Here is a 26,268-nt window from a genome sequence, read left to right as displayed (position 1 = left end):
TTTAAATAAGGTGAGCCTCTGTTATCCCTCCTCCTCTTTGGTCTTTTAAATGCTTATTCATAAATTGTTTTATATTCTAATCAGTATGCATATGTAAACACTATTGTATTTATATACGTTTAAGATTTTATTCATGATGCATTGATATGCGTATGTACATATATACTGTGATATAACGAGAGTATAACGAGCATTATGGTTTGTACTGCTATCTACTCTGATTCAGGCATGTGAATCTGTGAAAGACACCCCAATACTGGAGAAGACAATTGTTACTTACCTGTAATCTGTGGTTCTCCAGTATTGGTGTCTTTCATAGAGTCACATGCAGCCGCCCACCTCCCCTCAGGGGCTCTTTAGGCTAAGAGGTTTAGCATCACTCCTGTGCGAGACAATCTGAGAGCCTGAGCCTCTGGGGAGAAAATTCTGGTGGGTGCTGTTGCGTGATTGGCTGCAGTTTGGACTATACAAAATGACTGATAGTCCTGAGTGTGGAAGTTTTTGCTCTTGTAGCTTAGGGCTACTTTACTTCCTGGTTGTTCATTACCAAGAATTTTTGGTTATTAGGTGCATATTATTGCTTTTTTATGTACCGTGGGACTCCCACTCCGACGATGGGGAATGATTCAGGCATATGAATCTATGAAAGACACCAATACTGGAGAACCGAAGGTTACAGGTAAGTAACAATTGTTCTTTTATTCAATTCGAGACACCCACCAGTTACCATAATCACAGAATCTCCAGAATAAGCTCGGCTCCAGAACTACAGCTCCTGGAATGCTCATGACTGTGAAGCCCGCTGTGCCAAACTGCAAGTGAGGGGAAGTACAATAATATACGTTTGTAGTGAGCCCAGAATGGCTCCGGATTAAACAACAGATGGTAAGGGGGAGAGGGACAACTGAAATGGGAGGAGGGTGGGAGTTTAGGAGACAAAGGACCGTGCAGGTGGTGGGCAAAGCAGAACAGAGAGTGGGAGAATGGCAGGTGTGCATGTCTCGCAAGCACACTTGAAGTGCATATAGCCAAGGGGAGATTATGTGGACAGGCATAGCAAGCACTGTGCAGCCAAAAAATAAAACAGTTCCCCAAAAGCGGATAAAAAGAGTACTTTGGCGTCAGGACACTGACAAGAGCAAACACATGAGGAAGAACAGGAAATAGCATGCTGCAGCCAATAGACCGAGGAAAAGTAAGTGGCAAGCACAGGAACCAATGAAAAGTAAGGGGGCAGCATGTAAGCCCCTTTTAAAATATATATTAACAATAGATTCCACAAGCACAGTGCTGTATAATTCCAGTGGCCCTGACTATGATTAATTGGCAATCTCTTCATTAATGTTAAACTGAGTTTTCGTACAGCTGAATTTAAAAATTAGCTGAACCTTGCAGGCAGCAGTTTCGAAATCTTTGTCTTATACAGAAGGAATGTTTTTAAATAAATAAAGCACCACATGTTGCAACTTCTGAACTCCTTAAAGAACCATGTTTTTTTTTAATTGCCGTGAAACAGTCCATTATTTCACTTACTATTTTCAATAAACATTTGACTGAAAAAAAACAACTATAAGCATGCTAACTGCAACAAAATAAACATGTAATATACAAAATACTTAATATGTTTAAAATGTTCCGGTATTACCATCTCAAGGTTCAAGTCACTTTTGCAAGGCGCCCTTTTTTCCGTTCATTATGCCACCAAAACCCATCAACGCTAACATTGTACCATATTACACAGTTGGCAGTGACATATTCACTGGGTTTTGTATATGCGTAAGTGCAAATGACTGCAACTGCTGTACTCGTCTGAACAGTAAGGAACCGACTACTGACCAAATGAGACCGATCAAGTGACCCTGATCATTTTGGCTCAAATGTATCTGTGGTGGAAGGTTTTTAGACGAGAAACACATTTTATCTCCATGTTGTTGATACCTTTTAATGCAGCATATTCCACTTAAGAGATCCTTGCATGTAAACTATGCGCTTGAGTTATTATCAGTTCATAGTTTAACTTCCTCAATAATTGTCATCTTTCGTTTGGATTGAACAGATTAATATTGCAGGATTATTTACATTGCATTTTTTCAGCTAAATTAAAAGTAATGTTTAATAGTGAATTTTATGGGTTGCCTTTAGTCCAGTTGTCTTTCTTTTTTTCACTTAATGTCTTGTCGATTTCTGTTTTGCCTGTTTATCTGACAAACTTGTTGTTGCTTTTTGTGCACCACTGCCTGTTTACTTTTCCATCACCTTATTACTGCGTCTCTTTTATCAAATTTTAATTTTGTTTCACTTTTTATTGTATTTGTATCCTTCCCTAATGGCTTTTGATTTACTTACTCGTCTGACTACTTTTTGTTTCTTCTGTTGTCTTTGCTATTTTTGTCTTCTGTATATTTTTTAGGCATACCATTACACGTGGCGTCAAACATTTGATTTTACTATTCTGCCTTTCAGATCTGTGGGTAAAGACAAGAAATCCATTCAAGCATCCATCCGAAGAAATAAAGAAACCAACACTGTGCTGGCCCGGTTAAATAGTGAATTACAACAGCAATTAAAGGTACTCCAGTTAACATAAGTGTATTTTCTAATGTCTGTAACTTAAAGATTTATTTTTATTTTGGGATTTAGGTCTTATCGTGGGTAGTCGTCCTGAAAAAATCCTTCAAAGTACCGATACCTGCACTGTCCCGTTAATACGCATCCTGGTCCAGCATTGAAGTTACTTTCACTGGGATAGTGAGACCAGAGGCGTTTTAAGGCATTAGCAAAGTAGGCTCTGGCCTGGTAGAGCCAGTCTGTCCTGCAGTGAGTTTTAGCCCGATGTCCTTGAACAATTCTTAAACTTATTATTTCAAATACGGTTTCCCCTTTATTTATTTTTTAATGTGGGTGATCTGTGAGTCTATTATACAGATTTTGCAGAGAAACGTTTTGTTTTATGCAACATACATAAACAAGCATTTGCAATGCAATAGGTCTCGCATTAGGAAAGTTTGAGCTATTGGTATTGTAAACGTCAAACTTTTTATGAGTTGGTTTTGAAAACAGCGAAATTAATAGCTTTGTCATTTACAATGCCCATAGTTTTAACTTTCGCAAATGTGACACCTATAGCATTTGTACTGCAATATGTGTTGTATTTACGTGACTTCGATGTATTGATATTACAAATAACGATGGCTTTTAATTTTTTTAAATAATTAATACTTAAATAAGTTATTGTAATTTATAATGGCAATAGCTTAAAGTTTTGTACATAACTTTTGTGAAGATTATGTTTAGTGTATTTTATTGTAACGACAAGAACAGAAGTGAAATATTGACATATTTTTGTGACATTTGTAATAAAGCTTGAACGATTGAGAGAACATATTTGAACCACTTGTTGTTGAATGGTTGCACAGATTGATGCTTGGGAGTCGCCTTTTGTTGGGCATGGCCCCAGCGGCTCGGAGTGCCCTAACCAACAAAACCATGATGGGCTTTAGCTCAGATTACTAGCAAACTGCTAGCAATGTCACCATCCCTTGGGAGAGGGGGGCTTTGAAGCTCTGCCACTGCGCACATCTTTTTTCCAAAAGTAATTTATGGGATACTGAATCCACTCAGCCACAGGAGCTTCGGGGGAGGGGGAGAGGGTGCAGGGGGGGATCTCAAGAAGGGGCACGGGGCGTGCACTCACCGACTTGCAGGACATTATCCATGCAGCCCGTCTCTAGCAGGCGGATGCCTCGGCAGAAGGGTAGCCCGTCCCTGGCTGTGTGTGCTACGGTGGTCCCCGTGGGAGTTGCCGGAGCGGCTCCTGCTGCCCCTGCAGGCGCTGGGGCTGAGCCGGCTGCGACCCTGGCCGGCAGCGGTGGGCTTTCCTGACCACCCCGGTACTGGAAGGAGGAAAACATGCATATTTGACACTTGGAGCGGGAGAATTCCAGTGCACGATGCGGCGCTGGAAGGGCTCAGGGATGCAGCTGAAGAGCTCCTCCACCTGCTCAAATGCCCAGCTCTCGGCCACGCTCTTGGCCTCGCAGTCCAGCAGCGACTAGGGCTGCAGCGGGGGCCTGGTGGGCGGTGAGGAGGAAGAGCTGGCCGGGTACGGCCGCGAACAGAGGTACTTGACTGGACGGCAGCAGCTCGACCTCCACCCATTCTAAACAGTAGGGCGCAGTCTCCTTGAAGCGGGGCCCTGCTCAGTTGTAAAGTACAAACAAGCGCGGCGGCTAAAGGTAGGGACCGTGCTCCAAAATAATAAAATAATTAAAGACATGAAAATGCGAAAGCGGCCCATGCTACAGCAAAACAATTAATTAAACAAACGCGGTCCCCAAAGTGGAAGAGGACCGCGTTATTAAAAAAAAAAAAGTCGGCCTGGAGCGCAGAAGAGACGTGGAAGGGCAGGAGCGTGACGCCGTGAGCGTGCACGTTGGCGTTCCCTGCGGCTCGTGACAGTGGCGGCGCCTGCAGTCTTCGCCCACTGTACTTGAGGAGTGCCGTGAGGCTGTGGGACGGGGACGCCTCTTAGAAGCCGCTGCAACACCAGGCGAGCACTAAAAAGAGTATAGCAGACCCGGTGAGGGGGGGCATCGGGGCACATTGACGGTGCCCGCCCCCCCAGTGACGGAAGCCCTGCGTGTGCCCGGTGAGCGGGGTTGGGAGTGTGTGTGTGTGTGTGTGCGCGTTTGTGTGTGTATGTAAGCGCGGGGGGGGGGTGCGCTTGTATGTGCCTGCGTGTGTTGTACCTGTGTGTGTGCCTGCCTGTGTGGCGTGTGTGTAGGGGTGTGGGGGCTGGCTCTGTGCGCACGGGAATGTGAGGCACGAGAGGGGCACGGCGCCGTGCGCGCCCACGAGGTCAAATCTGCGCTCGTGCATCCTCTCGTTTCTACATTCCCAAATACGGGCCACAATAGGTCTTTCGCTGACGCTCGACCTAAAAACGGTTTGTTTTTTTAGATCAAAATAGGATCTGGCATATGATAAATGGGAGGGTGTCACAGAGATTATTTGCAGTATTATTAGAGAGCTGTTGCTGTATTACAATATTGAAAACGCGTCACTATCCCTGAATATTAGATGTAAATAATGTTAGAATTTGAACAAGTGTGCCTGTGCACTGTCAGTGACCTGGCCAAAGAGGGCATGAAAGAGCTGAAACGGGATCATAAATCCAAAGATGTTCCAAACAAGTACCCCCAAAATACATTGGGCCCCAGGCCCCCAAAATCCTTAAGATGTCCCTGAGTGAGACAGATGGTGGTTACTGGGTGACTCGTACCTCCCACCAGTTCAGGATTGTTTAATAGAAAATAAAGCAATGTTTGGGACCGTGGGGACAGTTTGTTCAGTAACCGCTTTAGAGGGGAGACCTGCAGGCCATTCGCTATTTCTAGTCCGGGTTCTGCATGTGTGTGTGCACCAGTACCAGCTCCCTGTGTCTGCCTTGGCCGCACAATTGTCCCGCTGTCCCTTCTGCATCGGGGCCCCCACCAGTAATGCCAGGCAGCGCCTCTAAACAGGAAATCCCACTTAAAAACACCAAGACGCCGTTTCCGGGGTAACCGCGAGCTTTAAAAGTACCATTCATTCATTCAATGCTGGGCTCTCCTGTCTTGCAGTGTACATACACACACGGCTTGGAGCTGCAGGTAGCGGCTTGTTCTGTGCAGTGCATGCCCTTTTTTGTGCTGCCCCCCTGTTCTGAGCTCCCTGCCAGCCAAAGGTGAAGTCCGTCACCTGGTGAGCTCTTCTGTAGAAACGCCCATCGACAGTCTCTCTCCTCTCCTTTGTTTCTAAATATTGTGAAACCGTTGCCCAGCCTTAATGCCACTCTATTGATCAACCGCCAATCACGAAAGACTGCTGACTGAAGTCGTAACCTGTTTCTGCTCGAGAAAATAATGGAATATCCTACTTCTAATAAATCAGTCTTTCAGAGGGTGACAAGTCGGCATGCTTATTTTTACAGTATTTCATGAACAAGGCTCCTGCTGATCCCTTAAAAGAGTGACACTTGATTACTGCAGAGTACGTATTTTATTTAAGAGAGGCTTGCACTGCCCTTAGAGATGCTTTACTCTGTATGTGAGGTAAATCTTCCACTTCTGTGCCAGTGCCAAGGTCGGACTGGGACAGAAAATAGGCTTGGGTACCAAAATAAAAGTGGCCACATTACCTGACCAGATAGCTAAACAAACATTGGCATAGCCAATAGGTCTCACGTTTGGGACCTTATAAGTGTTTAGCCAAGCAGTACATTATCCTGGGTGCTGTGCCGCCAGGGATTGAATAGCTATACAATTACTAAACACTGGGTCATGCAGTCTGATTCAGGAATACATGCTTGCCTTTGCTGTGCGCCGCTTCTTCCTGGGCTGCAAGATAAAGAACACTAGGAGGGCTTGTGTGACGTCAGATGCAATGGGCACCAGAAGCCAGTCTATACAACATGTATATATCTCTTATCCAGCGTGATCATTGCATGTTCAATGGCTCATGCAACAGAGGGTTACTTGAGGTGAGGGGTGGATACCTAACCATATAGGGCTTTGTCTTAAGTGAGAGCTTTGTAGATTGAGTTTGGATAGAAAATTATAGTGTTTATGATAAGACTTTGTAGCGAAATATCAGGATAATGATTTTCAAAGAAGGTGTAAATGTGGCTTTGAGGACCTAAATATAACTTTTGGCCCGGTGTCATTCCAAATGTGCTGATTTAGTAATTCTTCCCCCCAGCTACACCCACACCACCAAAAAGTTTGGGGGGGGGTGCCCAGACAACAAAACATTGTGCTCAGGGGGGAGGGATAGGGCGGGGAGAGGGGTGGTAGTGCCCAATATGCAAAAGTTTGAAGACCAATGATTTGTTCCAATGGTCCATGGAATGAAAATGTGCTTCCCAGTGCTGGCACTGGTGGAGGGACATGTATATTAATTAGTGGAAGCAGAAGGGAAGGTTCCAAACGGAGATGTGGCAGTTATGTGGTTGATGGGTCCCTTAGCACCCAATCCTGCTGTTTACCTGTCTGCTTTTTAGTATGTAGAAAGGAGATGGGGTGCCTAACTACTGGGAAGGGGCGCAGACGTGACCTTTTGTTTGACAAAGGAAGGGGTAGGGGTACTTGAGGTGGGTTTGGCCTTAAAAGTCCCACCAATTGCTGATGTACATTTAATCCCCTTTTCAAGCCAGAGCATTTGTGTTTTTCTTATAAAAATAATACATGTGAGGTTGGTGTATTCACTTTTCTTGTGTTCATGGCCTACTGTGCATCTTCCCATAATTTTGAGGACAATGTGAGTTCCAGGTAAAATTGCACAAATAAGACCGCCTATAAATAGAGAAACAGTGATTAGCTATTGACTGCCCATCCCTGTGTTTATCTCACGTAGCAGCTGGAATAACATGAATAATAAACCAATAAGAACTTGCCTGAGGTTTGGCAGCGGGAAAGGCGTTATGAAGAGATTTTTAAATCTGTACCGTGTGAAAATGGACAGATGTCTCGTAATGTCCATGTCTTGTGGGTGGCGCCTAAGTACCCTCCATGACGTCATCTCGGCGCTGACGATGCCAATGACGGACACGGAGCCGCCGGTCGCCACCTACTGACGCGCATGGGTACTGCTAAGCAAAACTTTCCGGATCCAGTCTGATGCCTGGGATATTCTAAGTTAAGGAATCTATCACTAACTAATGTCTCTTACTGATATATCGTTACACAAGTAGTAGTCAAGTCAAATTCTTTATTTCGATTCGTTTAGAACCATAAAAGATACTTATAAAATCACATTCCAATAATGAATACCACACATCGCAATAAGGGCCTTTAAGACGAATTTGTAAAGTGCAACCTGCCCGTACTACAGCTAATAAAACTATATAATATTAATAAATATCTAAAATACTGGCATTTATAATCAGGAAACATGTTATTCTAATCCAATTACACTTGTCTATTAATTGTGGTTCCTCACAGGATCCCTATATGACTTAATGGTACCACAAATTCCATAAATACAGGTCTTGCTTTGTAATTCCCATATTCCACAGTTGTATTATAGATATACATGTTTCAACTTCCCAGCGCTATATTAAAAAACATGAAGTGCTACATGCAAATTTAAAGTGCATGTGCAATTTTCCTCAAGTTGTACTATTATTTACCAAGGTGACCACATTTACAGTTTTAGCCCTGCTTTGGCTCTTATAAGATTTACACTAAATAAGTTCCTGCTTAGGGCAAAGACAATTACTTGCAGTGTATCGGTTTTCAGAATTCTCTCTGCCTCTTTGCAAACCCTAATATTCAAATGTTTGCAAATGGGCATAATCCATTTCTTCCTCGGTGTGCTATACGATGGGCAAAAAAATAGTACATGCACATCATTTTCTTTTGCTTCACTTTGACATAAAACACACAATTCATTACTTTCGCTTCCAGGGTTACTACACCATCTGGATCTATTAACATTTGTTTGTAGCACCCCATATCTAATCTTTACGTATAAGGACTTAGCTAATTGTGGGAGCACCTCAACCATAAATGGCTCAAAACTTGGTACATCTTTAAAAAAAGGAACTTGGTTGTAAGTGTAATATACTATTTTGAATATAAGCCCAAAAAGTTGTTTTTAGCAGTTTCTTTGATGTTAGTATCAACTGGGTCGGATCTTCCCACAAATTAGATATACCCAACTTTGAGAACCAGAAAGAGATGTGCTTAAACCATGAATATCTCTACTCCTGTCGTTCTTTATTATCTCTTCTAGACCTTCCCTATAATGTTTCAGTTCCGGGGCTATCCAGAGTCTTATTCAGAATAGGAGTGGTCTTAGTAGAGAGACGTGGTCAGTGCGTTTAACATTCAAATCCATGGTAATTGGCATCAGGAGAGTCCTTTTTGGGAGGCTTAATATTTTTCTAAGAAATTTGTTTTCTCCCAATTCAAAATTCTTTTTACAATAGGGCCCCCAAATTTTGACCCCATAAAGGGAGGCTGTTTGTGCTTTGTGTTTAACAACTTCCAAGGCCGGAGAAACTGCTTTCGAAATGCTGCTTTGGTGCTTTTTGACTATCAGCACTGTTTTTTGGAGGACGATTATCTTGTTTTTTTCCAACTGTGTTTTCTTTTTTTTATGTTCAAAGTTTTTTATTAGGAGCTACAAAGAGATATATCAGTACAAGATTAACAGTTCCAATAAAATTAAGTACATTAAAAAATCATATAATTAGGTAGTACAAGATATGGTACAAGCAAAACAAATCAAGACCAGTAACGCAAACCAGGTTCCACATATAATGTCCAGCAGGCAGATAGAGGAGAGTTGCATCCAGGTAACCCGACGGAATGTATAACATGACCTGGGGAGAAATTGACACCTCCAGACAAGAGCAGAAGCAACATGAGTTATACAATTGCCTAAAACAAACATGTAATACATATGAAATTTGGAAGTATCAAGCTCTGACGATGAGTGAACATAGCTTAGAATGACAGCCGTACAGAGGCATAGACAGTATGAAACGCTCTGAGTGCGAAGTAACCAAGATTCAGGGAGGTTTGTATGAGTCAAAGTGTTCGTCTAGTGAGGACCAAAGTTTCCTGAGTGGCGGACGCCATGGGGTAGAAGTTAAGGATATGTTGTCAGCACCTCTTAAGTGAGAGATCCAGTTCAACCAGTGGGGAAAAGAAGCTTTGTGTGTGCTTTTCCAGTTATTAAGTATGATTTTAACCGCAGCCGTCAGCAATAGGTCCAGTAGGGCTTTGTCATCATCATTGAGTGTGACGGCTTTGGCAAAACCTAGAACAAGCGTTGAAAATTCTCTTGGTAGGGTGATATGGAGGACTTTATTTATAAAATCAAAGATTCTGTCCCAATAGGAGGTAACACAGGGGCATCTGAAGATTAGGTGTTCCAGGTCTCCACCTTCACCTGTACAATTCCAACACGTGTCGTCGGACTTGATTTTATGGAGAAACAACCTGCTAGGTGTCCAGAAGGCCTTGTGTAGAAGCCAGAACTTGGTCTGTGAAAGAGTAGGGCATATTTTGTGGCGAGTGGTGGACTCACAAGTGCTGGCCCAGATTGTGTCTGAGTTAGGTGTGGAGGAGAGTGAGTCCCAGTAGCGTTGGAGAGGTGCATTTAGGGAGGACGATTGTGGCCGCATTAATTTATACAGTCTAGAGACTTGGTGCCCCAATTTGTTAAGGGAGGTGATTAAGCCTGGGAGGGAGGGGGTGACCGCCTTCAAGTTAGCTTTCGCTAGAGCAACTTTAATGTGTAAGAAGTTGTAGAATTCAATCTTGTGTAATCGGAACCTATCCTGAATTTCCTTGAAGGTTAGTGGAAGCGAGTTTTCGACTAGTTGGTGGGGGAATAAGATACCACTGTCTATCCAAGAGGGGTAGTTTAGAGTTTTCCCTTTGTATGTAATGGCGGCATTGTGCCATATTGACTCCCAATATGAGTGTCGGAATTGTTGTGGCAGGTGATTACTAACTTTTAGAAGAGCCATTTTAGTATTCTTGAAGATAGGGCCCGGTCCTAGGCTGGGACGGAGTTTGACGGTGAGTAGGGCGCTGGGACTGAGACCATACAGCAATGACTTTTCCACTGAGAGGCACACTGGGGTATAGTCAGTCTGGGAGAATAACCAGTGCGACCCCTGCTTTGCTAGAAAGGCGATTTGGTAAGTTTTGTAATCCGCCAGGTTAACTCCTCCTAGTTTTTTATCTAATCGGAGTTTTTTTAAACTGATTCTGGCTTTTTTGCCCTGCAAAGAAATGTCGAGATGAATTTATCCAATTTGTTATGGAACTCTTTGGAGAGCATGAGTGGGAGCATCGTGGCGATGTAGTTAACCAGGGGGGTATCATAATTTTTATGGTTTCGATACGGCCCCACCAGGTGATGAAACAGGGTGACCATCCGTCTAACAGACTTTTGATTTTGTTTAGGATTTTCATTTCGTTATGTTTAAGGGTACTCAGTAGCTCATCCGTGAAGTCAATTCCCAAATATTTAATCACTCCTGTTTGCCAGAATAGGCCGGAGTCGCCCAGCACTTCTCTTGAAGTGTGGACATTAAGAGGTTTTACTTCGGATTTATCTCTATTTAATTTGTAGCCGGACAGGGAGGAGTATTTGTCTATTGATGTCCTTAGAGCAGCAATGGAGTTAGCAGGATTTTCCGTAGCGATCAGGATATCGTCTGCATATGCTGCTAACTTGACTCGCGTGTCCCCAAAAGAAATACCCGCAATGTCTCCGTTATTTTTGATATCTGTAAGGAGGGGCTCTAGGGCTAGTAGAAAGAGAGCTGGTGAGAGAGGGCAACCCTGTCTGGTTCCTTGGTATAGGTGGAAAGGGTCTGAGAGGGTGCCGTTTATAGCTATCCTGGCAGAAGGGGCAGAGTAGAGGGCCATCACCATCCTGGTAAAGGGGTCGCCAAGATTGAAAGAGTGCATGCACTGACGTAAAAAGGACCATGAGACCTTGTCAAAGGCCTTTTCCGCATCCAAGGTTATCGCTACCATTGGCACGGAAGAGGACCTTGCCTTTTCAAGAATATGACACAATAGTCTCGTGTTGTCATTAGACATCCGATTTTTTAGGAAGCCAACCTGCGAGGGGCTAATTAATTTGTGGAGGGTGGAATTTAGTCTGGTCGCTAAGATTTTAGCATATATTTTGCAATCAAGGATATGGGCCGATAATTTTTAGTGAGTAGTGGGTCCTTCCCTTCTTTGGGTAATACTCTAATCGTGGCCTCACTCATTGAAGGGGAAACACCGCCACTGGCTGCAGTAGAGTTATAAAGTTTAAGGAGCGGAGGGCTAATTTGGTCTGTAAAGTCCTTATAAAAGGGTGCAGTGAAGCCGTCTGGACCGGGGGCCTTATTATTCTTCAGGGTGTTGATTGCTGTTTTGATTTCTGCACTAGAGATTGGGGCGCCTAGGTGAGACCTCTCGGATTCTGAAAGTTTTGGAAGGTGGAGTGAATTGAGGTAGTCCGCGCAGGCTGATTCATCTAATATTTTGTCATTTTTGTAAAGGTTTCGTAGAATGTTTTGAAAGTGTTAAGGATGTTAGATTGTTTAGTGTGTGTGACGTTACTGGTATCTTTAATGGACGATATGGTGGTCAATTTCCGTTTATGTTTGAGGTAGGAGGCCAACATTTTCCCAGCTCTGTTGCCCTCGCATAATTTTAGGGCCTTGAAACGATTAATCCAAACCCCCGCCCGTTTGCTGGTTATGGTGTTGTATTCATATTTTTTGCTTGGTTAACGTATCTAATACTGTAGAATCAAGCGGGTTGGATTTGTGTTGGGCTTCCAGTGCGCCAATCTGGTGTTCCAGAGACCCTAGCTCTTCATTAAGTGCCTTGTTTGTCTTGGCCCTGATGGTGATTATGACACCGCAAATTGTGGCTTTCAGAGCATCCCACAGGGTATTAGGTGTAGTATCGGGGGTGTCGTTTAAGGATAGATATTCCTCAATGGCGTTCGCTATAGTTAATTTGTTCGTGGGGTCTGAGAGCGTCTCATCGTTAAAGCGCCATCTCTTGGGTGGGAGAATCGATCTGGACCCAGCCAGTTTGGTACGGATACAGGCGTGATCAGAGACCAATTTGGGGCTATTTCTGTCTCCTCTATAAGATGTGTGAAGGGGCTTGAGATCAAAATGAAGTCGATACGTGAGTAGGAATTGTGTGGTGCAGAGTAAAATGAATAATCCCTCCCGTCTGGATTTTGTAGGCGCCATGAGTCTTTCAGATGATCTGTCACAGAGGCGAAGGAGGGCGTCATGCGAGCGGGAGGGGTGGAAGGCGCACTTGGATTGCCTATCGAGAATTGTGTCATGGGGAGATTAAAGTCACCTCCCACTATCAACAGGTCCTCCGTAGGGATAGATTCTAATGAGCGGGAGACAGAGTCCCAGAATTCCGGGTCGTCTGCATTTGGGCCGTAGATATTTAGTACATGAATGGGGTCGTCTTCCCTTAGAAGATTAGTAATGGAGAGTCTACCTACTTGTTATGTTATGTTATGTTATGTTAAAAATTCTTATACCGCGCACATACACCGAAACGGTTTCTTGGCGCTCATAACAGACATGGCGAGTAAGAGCAAGGATATCATACTGCAGCTGCTTTAAAGAGAAAGGTTTTCAGGGTTTTCCTAAATGACTCATAAGTGGGACAGTGACGAAAAGAAGAGGGGAGGGAATTCCAAAAGAAAGGGCCAAGAAAAGAAAAACGCAATCCGCCATGCTTTTTTCGGCGGTGAGATGGAGTGCAAAGGAGATTATCAGCCGATGATCTAAGATTGCGGGTAGGAAGATATCTCTTTAGTTTGGAGGACACAAATTCAGGGGCGCAGTTGTGAAGGGATTTGAAAACGGTGCATCCGAGTTTAAAGGAGCACCGTTGGGCTACTGGGAGCCAATGAAGGCTCCTCAGGAGAGGGGAAACATGCTGGTGTTTGGGTTGATGAAACACCAGACGAGCCGCCTGGTTCTGAATTAACTGGAGTTTTTGGAGCTGATAAGCAGGAATCCCCGCGTACAGGAGATTGGCGAAGTCAACCCTCGAGATGACCAGAGCCAGTAAGACTAGAATAAGTGCCTCACGGGTGAGAAAACGACAGATCTTACGGATCCTGCGTAGTTGAAAAAAGCAGGATGATGTCACAGCCGAGATCTGGGGTTTCATGGACAGATCCGCAGAAATGACCACTCCAAGGCTTTTCACCGTGCTGACCGGACGAGGGGAGGAACCAAGAGAGGGGGGCCAATAGCTGTCATCCCAAGGATTAGTGGGGCCACCCACCAGGACAAGTTCCGTCTTTGACGGATTCAGCTTGAGCTGGCTGTGAGCCATCCAATCAGAGATGAACAACATAGTGTTTTGAAAATTAAGTTTGGAGGAAGGTGAAGTGTCCAAGGGAAAGACCAACTGAAGGTCATCTGCATAATTGTAAATAGTGGCAGGGTAGTGACGAAGGGAAACCATAAGTGGTTGCAAATATAAATTAAAAAGGAGGGGAGAGAGAGCAGAACCCTGGGGGACACCGCAAGTGAGGGGGGAGAAAGAAGCAGTGAAGGTCGACAGGTGAACTGCCTGCGATCGGCCCTGCAGAAAGGACCGCACCCAGTCCAGGGCGATGCCCTGGACGCCGGCATTTCTGACACGGTCGATCAAAATAGTATGATCGACCGTGTCAAATGCCGCCGAAAGATCCAACAATACCAGGGCTTGAGAGAGGTTATTGTCGGCGCCAGCTCTAAGGGTGTCCATGACGGCCGCAATCACCATCTCGGTGGAATGGAGGGGGCGAAAGCCCGCCTGCTGGGGGTCCAAGAAAAGAGAGGTCTCCACAAACGTGCTCAGGCACCTGGTGACATAAGTTTCTAGGATCTTTCCCAGGAAAGGAAGGAGAGAGATAGGCCTGTAATTGCTCAGCACAAGTGGATCTGCGCCGGGCTTCTTTAGAATAGGAAGTACCACGGCCTGCTTAAAGGTCTCTGGAACAACTCCCGATGTTAAGGAGGAGTTGAGGAGGGCCAAGGCAGGACCGGGACAGGCCGTAAAAATTTCCTTCAGTATGTGAGGGGGGCAGCAATCCCTAGGAGAGCCAGAGCAGACTTTATGAAGAAGGCTGTGAAAATCGGAAATAGAAATCGGAGGGAAAGAAGAGAATTCCTGAGGGTTTACCGGGGAAAGGGGGAAGGATTGAGAGGGAGAGGGGGGAGAGATGGTGGTTTTGATGATGGAAATTTTTTCTTGAAAGAAGGTATTGAGCTCATCACACAGAGCCTGGGTAGGCACCAGGGGAAGAGTGATGCGGTCAGGGAGGGAGAGCTCATTGACAATTGAAAAAATGTCTTTTGTTTTAGAAGCCGACTCCAAAATTTTCCTAGAAAAATAGGATGTTTTAGCCTCAAGTATTGAAGATTTGTATTTTTTCAGTAGAGTGGTAAACTCTATCTTAAGTGAGGGATCGTACTTGCGGCGCCAGCGACGTTCAGCCTGGCGAAGAGCGAGTTTGTCAGATTTAAGCTGGTCGTTAAACCAGCGCTGGGCATCGTGGGGGCGCTGGACTTTTATGATCTTTAAGGGGGCTACGGAATCGGCTGCATCCTTCAGCCAGCACTCCAAAGAGGAGGCTTGGTGCGACACAGATTCAAAATCTGAAGGGGCAGAGGCTGCCAAAAGAGAATGAAGTTTCGGCAGGTTGGCATTCTTCCAATTCCGGGCCGTGATGTTCGCTGACCGCGGGGGACGGTGAAAACTGGGAAGGTCAACTGAGAAAGAGATAATATAGTGGTCCGACCAGGTGCATGGAGTGATCAGAGGAGGGTCGATATCAAGATTGGCCGACCAAACCTGATCAAGTATATGACCCTTACAGTGAGTTGGACTTGAAATCATTTGCTGGCAGTTCAGACTGGTGAGGGTTTCAGAGAACCGTTCAGACAGTCGACTTTCTTGAGGATCATTGGGCCAATAATTAAAATCACCCAGGATAAGAATCCTAGAGTGATTAATAAGAAGCTGGGAGACCATCTCCCCAACTGACTGAGGGAAGGAAGGCATATAAGAAGGGGGTCTGTACATGAGCGCACAGGTAAGGGAAGTAGTAACAGAGCGAAGCTGTATGACAAGAGTTTGAGTATCGGGAATGGGGGTGCAATCTAAGATGGTAAAGACATATTCCTTGCGAATAATGGCTGCAACTCCGCCACCAACTTGCCCTGTGGGACGGTTAACATGTAAGATATAATACCCGTTAGGGGTAGCGGCTAAAATATCGGGCACTGAGTCCTCGGTAAGCCATGTCTCAGACAGAAACAGAATATCTGTGTCTGTATCATCTAATAGACGATAAATGTCCAATTGGTGTCTCACCAGGGAGCGTGTGTTTAAATAACGAATGGACAAAGTGCAAGACACAGGTGTAAGAGGGGCGAGTGATGGGGTAGGGCAGGACAGAGGGGCGGGGGACATGCTAGGAAAACGAGCGATGCCGCAGGCCTGGGCTCTTCTAATAGCCTCAGGCGGCAAAGGGACAGAGTGGCTAAAAGAGTGTAGATCCAAAAAAGAATAGGTGAGTTTTTTAGCAAGGCGGTCGGCCGCGGACGAGCGCAGACGGGCAGGACTTTGGCTTGACTTCGGCGCGACATCGGCGCTCCCGCTGCGCTCGTCCGCTGCGCTTCCGCCATGCCGTCATAATATGTGTAGAGACGTAAAACCACTAGCCCGCTAACCTGCGCTGAGGGCGGCAGGGCGGAAGTGGAGCAAGGAAGGCGGGGAATGGCGCTCACCAGTTCGACCCTCCGCGCAAACGGCACTCAGCCGGGGCGGAACGGGGTCAGGAGCGAGGAGAACAGGTGAGAATGCTCACATGAAACAACAAGTGCCAATAGCTATTTATAACGTGAAACACAGTTTTAAAAACATAAACACAAGTAAATGCGGAGGAGCCGCGATAAAAGCTATTAATCAGCTAAACTGCGAGTCTAGAAACACAGAGGGTAGATAAAACAGTGGCAGCCTAGTTCGCCGCGTCTGTCAACTGTGTCCCGCTTAAGGCTCCCACTAAATACTCAATGGTCAAAAACCACTAGCCCGCTAACCTGCGCTGAGGGCGGCAGGGCGGAAGTGGAGCAAGGAAGGCGGGGAATGGCGCTCACCAGTTCGACCCTCCGCGCAAACGGCACTCAGCCGGGGCGGAACGGGGTCAGGAGCGAGGAGAACAGGTGAGAATGCTCACATGAAACAACAAGTGCCAATAGCTATTTATAACGTGAAACACAGTTTTAAAAACATAAACACAAGTAAATGCGGAGGAGCCGCGATAAAAGCTATTAATCAGCTAAACTGCGAGTCTAGAAACACAGAGGGTAGATAAAACAGTGGCAGCCTAGTTCGCCGCGTCTGTCAACTGTGTCCCGCTTAAGGCTCCCACTAAATACTCAATGGTCAAAAACCACTAGCCCGCTAACCTGCGCTGAGGGCGGCAGGGCGGAAGTGGAGCAAGGAAGGCGGGGAATGGCGCTCACCAGTTCGACCCTCCGCGCAAACGGCACTCAGCCGGGGCGGAACGGGGTCAGGAGCGAGGAGAACAGGTGAGAATGCTCACATGAAACAACAAGTGCCAATAGCTATTTATAACGTGAAACACAGTTTTAAAAACATAAACACAAGTAAATGCGGAGGAGCCGCGATAAAAGCTATTAATCAGCTAAACTGCGAGTCTAGAAACACAGAGGGTAGATAAAACAGTGGCAGCCTAGTTCGCCGCGTCTGTCCTTCGTCGTGGGAGTGTGAGACTAGAGTAAGGTTAGCTTTTTTCGCCAAGAGGGTGATAACCCCCCCTTTTTTGTGAGTAGCTGGTGAAGACAGGATGTGTGACGCCCAATGGATGTTCAAAAAGCGTAGATCATCCTCGGACAGTTTGGTTTCTTGAAGTAAAATAATGTCCCCCTTAGATTTGGTAATATACTCGAGAACTTTCCTCCTTTTTACCGGATGATTGAGGCCCTTAACATTAAGAGAGACTATCGTGAGATCATCGGCTAGTGATTTAGTCTTAGCCATTGGGGTTGAGGAGCGTCGCTGTGAAAGTGCGCTGTGGTCTAAGGAAGACAACGGGAAGCTCCCCAAGCTGCTCAGTGCGGGCATCGTGTGGGCCATTGTGTGAAGGTACAGTGGACTGCAACGAAATACACCTGACACATGTGGAATAGGTAAACATAAGTAAAAAACAGTACAAAACCGATAAAAAGACTAAGGATCTTTGAACTCTTGTAGCTCCATTTTCTCCCCTCCCTGCCCTCCCCAACCCCCTCCCCCCCCCCCCCATATACGTACATCAGGAGTGCGACGGCAGTCCCGTGCAAGGCGGAAGTCAGGGATACATAGATGGAAGTTAATAGCTTCCCTAGATTGTGATAATGTAATGGAAATAATAATCTCGGTAACTTTTACATATATTAACCAGTGCAAACTGCAGTGACGCTGAAAGGAAAGACCCATTAATTATAACAGTAAACATGGGCGGTGATTAGAAACCAAAGGCATTACGCGGTATAGCAAACCGAATATAACTAAACCACATAGGACTATCAGTGCCGGCGGGCAATAAAGAGCAATACAAATCAATGAAGAGCAACAATAGTGCAACGCTATCGCAGTGTTTCGGCCTAATTGCATTAAAGTTGCATCCACAATCCTACGCAGATAGGCAAACTTTTAAGGAAAAAGAACAATGATCTGGACCTTAGGGCGGATCAGACAACATGCGTAAACAGAACACAAAAGTACAACAATATGTTGGGGCTCGAGGCCTACTCACTGTACAGTTGTGGGTACCTGCATCCGCAGGGGAGTGTCCAGCAAGGAGACAAAGGCACATTACTAAGAATAGAATTGAAACTAGAATGACAGTGACACTTTGACAGTGAGCCAGAATGAGTGAGATCATGTCTTCCTCTTGTTCGAGAGGCCGGACGCTAGGTCCATTTCTTGTTCGCGACGTTCTTCCAGAAGATCAGCAAGGATTTTGGGGTCTGTGAAGTATCTCGGGTGGCCGTTGATTACAACCTTGAATTTCGCTGGACCAGCAAAGGAGAAAGAAATGCTTTTGGATCTTAGTTTGTCTCTGAGCTCCAGGAAACCTTTGCGGATAGCCATCGTATCTCTTGAGTAGTCTTGTGTGAAGATGATTCTATGGCCTTCCCACAAGATGGAGTGGTTTCTTCTTGCAAATTGAAGGATCATCTCAACGTGCTGAAATCTGAGCGGTTTGCAGATCAATGGTCTGGGGCCATTGGAGCTCTTGGTAGCGAAGGTGGGGATTCTGTGCGCCCTATCCAATTCAAGGCCGTGTGGGAAGTCCATTTTGGTGATCATGGGAATCCATGATTCCAGGAATGCCACGCAGGAATCTGCATCTTTTTTGGAATTCTCCGGAACGCCAAAGATCTTGATGTTACCTCTTCTGTTCCTATCCTCCAATTCCGCGTTATGGCGTTTCAGCTCTTCCGTGGTCTTTTCTAGGCATTGGATTTTGGAGACTGATTGTTTTGAGATGTCCTCCATGTCGCTTATTCGTTGTTCAGCCGCGCCCAGGCCCGTGTTAATTACATTTATATCAGCTCTAATCGCAGTTAGCTCAAGTTGCATAGAGTGTGTATTGGCTTTGGTGGATTTAGAAAGATCGTGTAGATCTGCCAGCTTCCTGAGAATCATCTCCATATTGGCTGCCATATCGGCTTTACTTTTGATGGGTGAGTCCAAGATTGAGTCTGATTTCACCTTTTTAGAAATATTTCTGTCCTCCCTATTCGTCATTGTTGCCTGGTATTTGTTTGCGTTCTCTGGGAGCCTGTTCGACCGTAAATAATGTAGGAGGACACTGCTGGGTGACGAGGCTGGGCACCCATGCGAATAGAGTCGGCTGCAGGACTACAAAGGCGACTGGTGTGTGTTCGCGTTTGCTGGGAACCAGCCAGACTTTAACTTCTGTAGGAGGATACTGCTGGCTGTTGCGGCTAGGCACCCACGCGAAAAGAGTCAGTAGCAGGGCTATTTATGCGCCTGGGAACACATGAGTGGATGTGTTTAGGCTCCAATGGTTGTAGGACACTGGCTACAGGCTTGTGGAAGAGCAGGGAGCGCACTGAGGAACATGTAGGCGCAGTGCCCGATCGCTACATAGTAGATGGGGTGCCCTGCTCGCTTAGGTCTTGGATGATATTCTCCTTTTAGAATGGTATTGCAATCATGAGGCAGTGAGGCCGGTGAAGAATTACCACGTGGTAGGCTTAATGACCCAGGCACAGGCATTCGCAGTCAGGAGTGGCGAGGCAGAGTGGGGCTGCACATACCTTCGCTTAGGATGAGGATAAGGCACTGGATGGCAGTGGAAGGACTCGTGTTGGACCCAGGAACTCACTGTGAGTCGGAGCGTGCAGACCTCGAGGGGATCGCTGTCGTCGCCGCCACCATTTTAGGGTCAGGTGCGTGGAGCCATTTGAAGTCCGCCTCGCTGATCACCTACCGACCACCGACGGCATTTGTCCTCGTGGGGATGATTCTCAGAGGATATGTTGTCTTTACTGTCGGTGGAGGTCTTCTATTGCCTTTAGGAGCACTCTCAGCGCTCACGGGGATCAGGCATTTCAGCCGCGACCGGGCGCCGCCATTTTAGGCATAGTCCGGAGTGAGGGTCGCACGGCCGCACGAAGCCAGCAAAGTCCCCAAAAAGCGGTCCCCAGCAAATTTCAGGGCATCGAAGGGTGCAGCGAGGGTCTCGGAGCAGGTACCCTGGTACTGGAGCGAATCGCGGTGTTGGGAGCAGTGATAACAAAGAGCTCGCTCTCCCGTTCCGCGGAGCACCCGGTTCAGGCGGCCATTCCTCCTGCCGTCCAAGCCACGCCCCCTCCAACTGTGTTTTCTAACACATTTTTGTATCTAGGGTTATACCCAAATATTTAAAACTTTGCACATACTCTAGTTTTTTGTTGTTAAGTACTAGATTCTTTTTAAAAGATCTATGCGGATTTATTGCCATATACTTGGTTTTGCTGGAGTTTATTTCCATGTCTTTAATAGTGCAATATGTATAAAAACGATTTATTAGACATTGTAATCCTTTGGGGGTATGTGATATTAGTATGGTGTCATCAGCAAATAATAGTGCTGGCACCAGACCCCCCCCCCCCCCCCCCCCCCCCCAACATAGGAATATCATTCGCACAACCATACAGATACTCGAGGATGTCATTTACATATAGAGAAAATAGGGTGGGCGCCAGCACACACCCCTGGCGCACACCTCTTCTTACAGGGATTCGCTTTGTGAGTTTGCCCCGTGGTCCACATCTCACTTTTGCAAAGTTTTCCTCGTGCAATCTCATAATTTGTACAAGCAGTTCGCCGGGCACCCCTTGGCATTTTAGCAAATCCCATAATAAATTCTGAGGTATCGAGTCGAATGCGGCTTTCAGATCTACGAAAACAATATAAAAGTGGCCCTTTCTTAGATTAACATACTTCCAGCAGAGGCACATACATCTGAATACTTGATCAATTGTGCTGGTTTTGATTCTAAATCCTGCCTGGAATTTTGAAAGCACATTTTCCTCTATCTAGTCACTTAATCTATTTCAAATATGCCTGGCATAAATCTTTTGTAAAATATCAATTAAACTAATTTGGCGATAGTTTACAGCGTCAAAACGGTTGCCCTTTTTAAAAATCGTCACAATTTCTGCCTCTTTGCATGACTCGGGTATTGGTGTTCCCGAGGCTATTGCGTTGCATAGACAATTAATATATATATATAATATGCCTGGCATAAATCTTTTGTAAAATATCAATTAAACTAATTGGGCGATAGTTTACAGGGTTATAACGGTTGCCCTTTTTAAAAATCATCACAATTTCTGCCCCTTTCCATGACTCGGGTATTGGTGTTCCCGAGGCTATTGCGTTGCATAGACAATTAATATATGGTCCCCAGACGCTAGTATCATGCTTTAGCAGGTCACCTGGTACTTTACCCGGACCAGGGCCTTTCCAGGCTTTACGGTGTCAATGGCTAAAATAGTTTCCTCCAAACTAAAATGTAGATTGTCAATCCTTGGGTTTAATGCCAATTCAACAACAATATCAAACTGGTCGGTTTCTACCTCTGCATGGAGACTAGTGAAATGCTCGACCCAGTTATTAGCATTGCGGAAAAGATCCTTAGAATCCCTACCTGACCTATTTCCTTTTGCTATTAGCCTCCAAAAGCTTAGCTGGTCTTTTGTTTTCGAAGCGCTTATTAATTCTGACCAAATATCATCATCCCAAATTTGTTTTGTTTTAGTTATAGTTCTTTTATATCTGTTCATATTCTCCCTTATTAGAATAACATTGTTGGTTTTTATTTCCGCTATTAATGCAGCCTTTGCTTCATGACACTCCTTGTTATACCAAGGATTAGTTCCTAATTTCTCATCTTGCTTGCCTCTATTGCCTTCCTTCGGAACATTACTCACAAATGGATTTAATGCATCTACAAGAGCATTATGTAACTCTAACATTAGAGTTGAGTCAGGTAGTTTATCAATATAGGGCAAAGATTTTGTATATACATTCCAAGGAGTGGCTATTCCCTAGAATATGCCGCCATTTAAGGGCTCAGCGGTTGTTGCTTACTAGGTTTTCATCCACAAGATTATTGTTTCCCCTCACTACATAAAGTCACAGGGAGAAATAGCTGCGCTGATAGTGCCAGTTGTAGTGGTCTATGGTCACTCTCAATCCTAGGCTGTATTATTTGGTCCAGGGCAATTAGCCACAACTCCATTGATACCATTATGTAATCTATATTACTCCTGGATTTGCCTCTACAAAATGTATACGCACTTGGTCTATCCTAGGGTAAACGGCCATCACAAGCTCTTAATCCATTCCCTTTAGTTAATTTCATAATTTATGCCACCACCACAGTGCACGGCATTAACTTGTAATTTTTTATATTGGGAATATTATTTGCTGCATCTTCACCCTGAAAGAGGTTTTCAAAACCCACCACTGGTGCAAAGCAACAGTTCAAGTCCCCCCAACAATTACCTGTGCCTTTGGTTCTAGTGTGTTTAAAAGGAATCAAGTTGGTCTATCACTAATGATTCCTTTGTTGCTGGGCTCGGTCTAATATAGATGTTAATTAAATATATATATTTTCCATCCCTAGCACTTATTTTAATCCCGATCATGTCATGCGATGGTAAGAATACTTGGGTTATATCAATTTCAAGGCTAATCCTTACCCCAATAACTAGGCCCCCCGATGGCCTGCCTCTAGCCGACGGGATGGCTGCCATGTTAAATGTCTTATATCCTATTCTATGGGGAATTTCTAAGGCCCAAGTCGCCTGCAGAAGACCGATATCGCTCTGCTCTGTATACTCATGCCATTCCATATCTCTGAGATTCCTATTGAGGCCTGCTATGTTCCATGAAATAAGGCGTATTCCTGGTCTTAAACCTGGTTCAGCGTCTAAATGTAGATTATTCATCGTGCTACAGTTAGATTTCTCAGATGGTATGCTATTAATCATGTGATCAAATGGAATCTCTAGGGAATTACCTTGAGTAGTACTTATGTTCTCCTCCACTCGATATTGCTTTATTTCCTGTGTCCTGCCAAAATCTAGGGCATACTGAGGCACTTCCGGACTGTAAGCATTTATTAGGCATAATTGAACCGTTTTGCAATTTTGGCAGGTTTATTTAGTATTCTACGCACCAACTGTGGTCGCCTAAAGTTTACTACTACACAATCGCCTAACATATTCTTTGGAGATTTCCCTATCCACCCAACCCTACGGACCATGAGGATGTCTTTCATGTAAAAATAGTAGCTTGTGCTTCAGTGAGGAAGCAGGGGCTAATGCCACCAGATATCAGGGGGGACCTCCAGCCCTGTAAAGAGAACAAATATCACTATGTTGGTCTGACGCTGCTCACTTACAAAACATGACACAATTAACAGCTTGTAACCAGCATTGTGCCCTGCAGAGACCCATGAAAGTTTGTGCTCCATGGCTTTACATCTCATATACACTGCATTGGCACATATTCCAATGGAAGCGTGTCAGCAGGAAAGACTGGGTGACCGCTTAGGCAACCCTACGCTAGAGCATTTCTGAAGTAGGAAGAGTTTATTATTATTAAAAAACAAGTGTTCCAAAAGTTCTGCATTGTAGTGGAGCTCCCTCTGCAGAATCCCAGTGACTCTGCAGGTTTCTGCATGTCCATGGGTCGGACAATGCTCGTGGAAGGGACTGAAGTGTACATGAGTAAGTTTAGTGAATGAAACCTGGGTCAGATAGCCATGGGTCCACTGTATTCCAGCTCCGTGTACCATCCTGTCACTGAAGGGAGACACCCCTTCCTTTTCCTCCTCTGAAGCGAAAGTTTACAGTGAGACACATTGTATAGTCTGTGCAGGCCCTTTGGCTCGAAAGTGTCACGTAGAATTTTCCCTGGGACTTTCAAAAGTGATTTATGCTAGTGTTTGCCAGCTAAACCTGAAGAGCTGCATCCATGGTAAATAAGAAAATCAGGAGCCGCAATCAATGATCGGGAAGGAGGATGGGCAGCCAGCATAGGGAAAATGTGAATGCAAGAAACTAGCAGTGACACCAGTTTGTTTTCTCAAATTGCTGATTATACTCTGGGTGGTGTTACTAAGCACCCAAGCTCAGCAGGGAGATCCTCGGTTACAACAAAGTGGTTATAGCCAATCCAGCCACAGGGAAGACATCTGGCACTAAATTAATTTTCTAATCAGGAGTCAATAATGACACTGACACATGGCGGGATGATGCGGCTACTATCTTGAGAGCCGCTAAATTTTGATATTTATACATATAGCATTAATTCAGATTTGTTGGGTTGGCGCTGTATAAATCCATTAATACTGCATCCCAAGGGTAGTTTACAAAAAGCACCCACAAATGCAGTTAATAGTATAGAATTAATGCAATGTTAGATTTTAGCATACAGCCAAATTATAGCATTTATCTGTGGATTATCAAAAGTCCAGCGTTGAGGGTACATGTGCATTACAATAAAACTACTCCGTTAATTTAAACGATCACAACCAAATTAAATAAAAAATAACTAATAAGAGTTAACAGATCTTTTCTCTTCTCTCGTTACCCCCAGGATGGATGTCACCCCTTGGCAATGCCCTAGGTCCCCCGAGCAATCTTGATCCCCAGACAATCCGCTCACAGGGTCTATTTCTGTAAATCAAAGATAACTGGAGGTCGTGGAGTCAACAGAGGTCCTTGGGCGATGGTGATCTAAGGGCGTCCCAAACCCAAGAAGGGAAACTGGCAAATTGAGGGACGGGAGGGTGTAGCGTACCCTAACCACGACAATTTTCAAACTTGAGATCGGGATGCTTGCTGTGGGGCGCTTCAGTTCTGGGGTGAGTTTACAAAAAAAGCTATTCGTCCGAGTCCAATCCTAGATGCACTGTGTCCACCCAGATCCTGAGGGCAGCCGCAAGTACCGTGACAGAAGCCCCTGCCCTCTGATTGGACCAAAACCTCACCAAGCCCCTCTTCACATGTATTTACAATAAAAAATAAGCACTAACTCCCCTTATAACACACTGCATTCAGACTCTCAGTTTTTATGAATGTTTTCCAAATGTGATTCAGTAAAGTACACATTTACACAAAATAAAAATCTTAAAATACGATCATAGTGCAGAATGCATCAGCAGCCCCCAGTTGCTGCGCCCGTACTCACCCCCATCGGCCAGCTCCTGTACCACGGAATGCAGGTGCTGTGGCTTGGCCTGCTTGCGTCTGGAAATATTTCCAGCTGGATCGGGATCTGCTCCCCCCACCCCTCCGGACTACAACAATCCACTGAGAATGAACCACTCTGCACCAGAGTAATGGTTCACTTGCCTCAAGCAGCCTGCAATTCGTTCCCGTCTTACCAGTGTTTGGTACAAGGAGGGTCCTGCAACAGAAAGCACTCACCTTTTTCAGCCCGGCTGGTGCCTAACAGCAAGGTGGCCAACTGCAGCAGGCAGGCTTGTACAGCCCTCCCAGCTATGTAGGCCCTGCTAGAAGCAGCCTGCAATCCGCATGCATGGAGAGCGCCAGGCTGTGTTGTGGTCGCGGATGCCGGTGCCTCCCTGGCTTACCTACCCTCTACTGCCTCTTCCGGGCTGGAGGTAGAGAAAGCGGTATTCCGTCAACCCAGCTGATAGCAGTGATGAGCTCCCACCCGAGGCCCCGGTAATTGGCTTCTCTGCCCCAACTCGGATACACATACGTGAGTATTTATGTTATAGATGCTGTTGTACAGCATTTTATATATATATATGATCTGTATATAGCTCGACGGTGGACTGTCCCGCTATCAGGCAGCAGAGCGGCAATGTCCAACTTCTCTCGGTGTGCCCACATGGTCTGCCTTTACCCATAGTTAGGAAACCACCCTTGTTTAAAACATGCAAGTGTGCAGCCGCAGAACGACGTCCTGTTTCCCAATCCTAGGTCCTCATGCAAGGGAAGGCCACTGTAGCAAAACAAGCATGGAAAGAGAAGACAAACTACATCCGGATTACACAAATGACAAATTAAACAAGCTGAAGGACGTTTTTTTCCCCTTACTTTCACCGTGTAGATAAAAGTTAGGCGCATGGCTGAAACATGAAGCCTGGCGCCCGAGCTGA

General features: G+C 45.3%; 1 protein-coding gene across 11 annotated transcripts in view; it reads left to right on the top strand.

Moving 5' to 3' along the window:
- Positions 1–26,268, top strand: part of REPS1 (RALBP1 associated Eps domain containing 1) — a 1,025,500-nt gene that overhangs the window by 974,765 nt on the left and 24,467 nt on the right. For all 11 annotated transcript variants that reach the window (XM_078649357.1, XM_078649363.1, XM_078649362.1 and 8 more), the window contains one exon: positions 2,464–2,569. In XM_078649357.1, coding sequence (XP_078505483.1) covers positions 2,464–2,569 — 106 coding nt within the window. The remainder of the gene's footprint in view (positions 1–2,463; positions 2,570–26,268) is intronic.

Source organism: Lissotriton helveticus, chromosome 6, assembly GCF_964261635.1.
Source record: "Lissotriton helveticus chromosome 6, aLisHel1.1, whole genome shotgun sequence".
In the NCBI taxonomy this organism is placed as follows: Eukaryota; Metazoa; Chordata; class Amphibia; order Caudata; family Salamandridae; genus Lissotriton; species Lissotriton helveticus.
This window is presented reverse-complemented; position numbering and strand designations above follow the sequence as displayed.